Source organism: Talpa europaea, assembly GCF_964194135.1.
Source record: "Talpa europaea genome assembly, chromosome: 16".
Taxonomy (NCBI): Eukaryota; Metazoa; Chordata; class Mammalia; order Eulipotyphla; family Talpidae; genus Talpa; species Talpa europaea.
The window spans coordinates 43,606,946-43,611,117 of NC_140084.1; the positions used below are offsets into that span (position 1 = coordinate 43,606,946).

General features: G+C 56.4%; 1 protein-coding gene across 1 annotated transcript; it reads right to left on the reverse strand.

Moving 5' to 3' along the window:
* Nucleotides 1-1,523: 1,523 nt before the first annotated feature.
* On the reverse strand, nucleotides 1,524-3,951 carry PAFAH1B3 (platelet activating factor acetylhydrolase 1b catalytic subunit 3; the record flags this gene model as incomplete). The annotated part of the gene is made up of 5 exons (XM_084258008.1): nucleotides 3,872-3,951; nucleotides 3,586-3,675; nucleotides 2,796-2,912; nucleotides 2,595-2,717; nucleotides 1,524-1,811 (listed from the first exon to the last, which is right to left on the reverse strand). Exons 1-5 carry the CDS (start codon nucleotides 3,947-3,949, stop codon nucleotides 1,524-1,526), a joined length of 696 nt encoding a protein of 231 aa, XP_084114134.1. The 5' UTR covers nucleotides 3,950-3,951.
* Nucleotides 3,952-4,172: the final 221 nt, after the last annotated feature.

Sequence of the window (4,172 nt, forward strand, 5' to 3'; positions counted from 1 at the left end):
GGGGCCTCTGAGAAGATCCCAGGACCCATAGTACCCCCCTCAGGACATGGACAGTACGTAGGTGGCAGGAATGGGGGGGCAGAATGGTTACCTCCTCCCCAGTAAAGCCATTTCGTCCTTTCCAGTTTGGGGCGGAATGAGACCTGCTCCTCTTGTCTATCCCCCTCCCCCACAGCTTCCTCCCAGTAACAGGGGGGCAGCTGAGGGGAAGCAGGGGCACAGTCTCCCTCTACAGAGCCCCTGTATATAACCTGGAGTGTGTTACCTTCAGACCTTTTCACTTGTACTTTATGCAAAATGGCTCGTGTGAGGGCTGCAAGCTGGAGGGCAGTGCGGGCCGTGGGCCACAGGGAGGTGCCTGTGGAGTAGGGGGAGTTCATGTACCCCTTTTTTCCCCAGAGGGGCTGGACTCAGGTTAGTTTGGGGGTGGGGGCTCCTGCACTTTGCCACAGGCTCGGGGAGGGTTGTCTCCCCACCCCCTCTGCCCTCCCAACTTGGGTTGTACTTTCTAAGAAGGTGATTTCCCCACCCTGTACCCTCCCCAGAACAAAACATGTTGATCATGTGCAATATTTCTTACTGTGCTGAGAAGCCACAATGACCGCGATTAAAGCTGTTTAACACACTTGTGTGTCTGCCTACTCTAAAGGGAGAAGGGGACTAGCACACTTGTGCTAGTCCTGCCCCCAGATGTCTGTGGAGCTATACTTTCCCCTAGTGAGGTGGGGGGCAGCATTTCCAGCACCCTCTAACATCAGAGGAACCCCGTGTGCCAGGCTCTGACTGCATCAGGCACCCCTCTAGCCCAGGTTCTGCCTCCTCTGCCTGTTTCTCAGCTGTCCAGCACGCAAGGGCCCGGGGTAGGCTTGACTGCGGTGTGAGAAGGGCAGCTCACCCAGAAGCTCCAGCTGGACCTGCAACTTCAAAGAGGTGGCACAGGGTGGGGAGGCATTAGTCCTGTGAGGGTTTTCAGCGTGACCCCTGCTGCCCCCACGCGGCCTGAGCTGGCAGTGCAGCCAGGCTGGAGGGAGTCTCCCGAGTTACACCCATCTTTCACAGCCTCTGGGGAGACACAGTCCAGACCAGAGCCCTGTGGGAGAGGATGAGTGCTGGGGGTGGGTGGATCAAGAAGCCACCACAGGAAGTGATAGCGTCCAAAGTTCCAGGGAGGGCATGGCACAGACGGAAGGGCAGGTTCAGGGGGGCTTGGATGGAGTTAGAACACTTTGTTCCCGGAATTCTTGCCTGAGCTTGGGGCTATAGGGCAGTGTTGCCAAATTGGCTTCACCTTCAGTGATTGGCTGGTAGTGCCTATCTACAGCACTATTGTTCGATCCCCGAGTCTGCAAGAACTAGAGTGCTTGATGGGCCAGTATGCCTACCATGGGCAGAAACAATTACCCCAAAGAGCTGTAGGGTCCCAGAGATGAGGGCTGAGGTTGAGGTACCCAGTCAGGCTTTGCCATAAAGCAGCAAACAGGAGACTAGAGAGGGAGCCTTTAATGTTGCAGGAAGGCAGAGGCTTAAGGTGTGAGCTCCGGCAGGGGGACGCCCTGGCCTTGGTCTTGGGCCAGCAGACGCAGAAGCAGGGAGTGCAGGGCCCGGCAGACAGGTGTGTAGCCTAGGCGGCTGAGGTGCAGGTAATCATACATGTCATGGTGGCTTATGGTGCCATCTGAGTGTACAAACCCAGGATCGGCATCCAGGAAGTGGGCCCGTGGGTGGCCAGCCAGCGCTGCTCTCACCAGTTCGTTGACCTGTCGGTTTTTCTCACGGAGTGGATTGGGGTGCTGGCCTCGAGGAAGCAGGCCCTGTGGAGGGGCAAAGAGAGTTTGTTAGGCGTCCAACCGGCATCCGGGCATCCTGTTCTCTGTGCCAAACTGTTTTCTACCCTTCACCACAAAGCCCCCAACTGTAGAACATGCTAGGGATGTGGAAGTGGGGGACTGGAAGTGTAGTCCATGACACCACGTTTGCTACCCTATTCAGCAAGAATCATCTGGGTGCCGGCCTCTTCCCAAGAGTCACTCAAAAAGGCTGACATGATGGCATGGGATCAGTTCCTCCTGCTGAGAAGGAAAATTTCCCAGCTAAAAGCCTTGGAGCTTCCCTGGGAGTGCTTTTCAACACCCCCAGATTCTTTAGCAGTTCCTTGGGGCAAAGGAGGCTAATTGGTCCCCAAACATGTTGTGAACCCTACTGGCTCCAATGTCAACATGAAATTTTGTGTGAAAGTCTCTGCCCTATTCCAAGCTGCTGTGACACCACAGGGGCTGAGTACAAGGCCATTTTTTCTTTTCTTTTTTAAAAAAGATTTATTTATTTAGTGGAAGATCTGGGGTACAGCCCGGAGGTACAGGGCGGGGTGGGGGGAGAGGATTCAGCAGAGACAGAGTGGGGAGCAGAACAGGTGTACTTACTGAAATACACTGCTGAGGGGAGCAGCGGGCAAAACAGAAGTGGTCTGCTCTGCCATGTGGGTCAGCTCCCTGGCTGGGGATGGAACTCAGGCCATGGAGTTGATAGCACTGAGACTTAAGCCCTATACCACCAGACAGGGACCCGAGACTACTTTTCCTTCCCCACACTCTCACCAGCACCACGACCCGAGCCTGGGGCTGCCGCTGGTTCACCAGGTGCACGATAGCCTTGATGCCGCCAGTCACCTGCTCTGCCGTGTGCCCGTGGTTGTTGGTGCCCACCCAGACCACCACAATCTGGAAAGAGAGGCATAATGCAGTGATGAGGGGCAAGTTGAGGGCTCTTTAGCCCCCCCTCCCCCAAGCCTTGCTCACCTTGGGTCGGATGTGCTCTAGTTCCCCATTCTCCAGTCGCCACAGCACATGCTGTGTGCTGTCACCTCCAATGCCAAAATTAAGTGCGTGCAGAGGAGAAAAGAGCTCCCGCCAGATCTGTGGACAAGGTGTGGGCACAGGGGGCATCATCAGCATGTTAACCAAATGTCATTATGGAAGAGCCTTGCTTTATGGAAGCAGTATGGTTAAATTTCATCTTGAGCAAACCCCAATACAATCAAACCTCACTTTATGCAAACGTATTACCGTGTCACTTTCACAAAATGCCACAGAAGCAAGGCTTGCTTTATGGAAACCCATTTTGCTTGAGTCATGTATTGGACCAACAGCATTACACTTCTGAACCTCCACTTTGAGGAAAGCCATTATGGTTTAACCTCTCAGTGCAAAGAGTATAACTGAGCATTCCTTGTGGAGAGCTACTACAGTTGACCTTCACTTTGTGGAAACCTCTGTAGCTCGGCAGAACTCCATTAGTACTGGGCAGTACTTCAGCAAACAATAAGGAGCCTCACCGTAGAGCTAATTTCCTAAGAAAGCTTCCTTTTAAGCTTCACTATACACCAAGCCAATCTGACAAAGCCCGGGACGCGCACACACATTTCCTCCGTGGAATATTGCACCTTACACGGGGATTCTCGCGCCCAGCGCGCTTTCTAAGGTTATTTGGGGAACCCGGTGCCCCGCCTGACCTGAGATCTAGTCCAGGTGTGTCAGGGAGGGCGCGGCACAGGCCTGGGTGGGGCAGAAGGCGGGAGATGGGCCTCACCTCGCACTGGTGCATTAACTGAACCAAGGAATCTCCGATGAAGACGACTTCGGGTTCTTTATCTTTGCTGTCGGCCACGAACCGATGGTGCTGCGGAACGTACAGAAGGGGGAGTCAATGGCACGCGCTCTCCTGGGCCCACCCCGCCCAGCTTTCTTAGGCAGCACCACCCCAACAGCCCTCAGTTTCCCAATCAGCGAGAGCAGCGCGAACCAGCTGCTGTCTTAAGCCCCCCCCAATCAGCCCCCCCACAGGCCTCCCGAGCGTGGCGGGCGGCGTCGCTCACCAGGGACATCCAGCGCCCGTCGCCCTGCACGTCCTGCACCGGCGTGGGCCTGCTGGCCGGGTTCTCCTCTCCGCTCATCTCGGCGTCGCAGCTCCTGCTAGGACGAGCGAGCGAGGCCGGCGCCCAGCGTTCCCGGAGGAGGAGGCTCTGCCACGCCCCCCCACCCCCCAGGCAACAATGGACGGTCCCGACGCCCGCGCTCCGGCGGAGGATACTGGCGGACCCGGGCGCCGCCTCCTCTCCAGAGGCGGAAACCCGCGCTGAGGAGGGGAGGTGGCGCTGGGCGGCCTCGCTTCCCCCT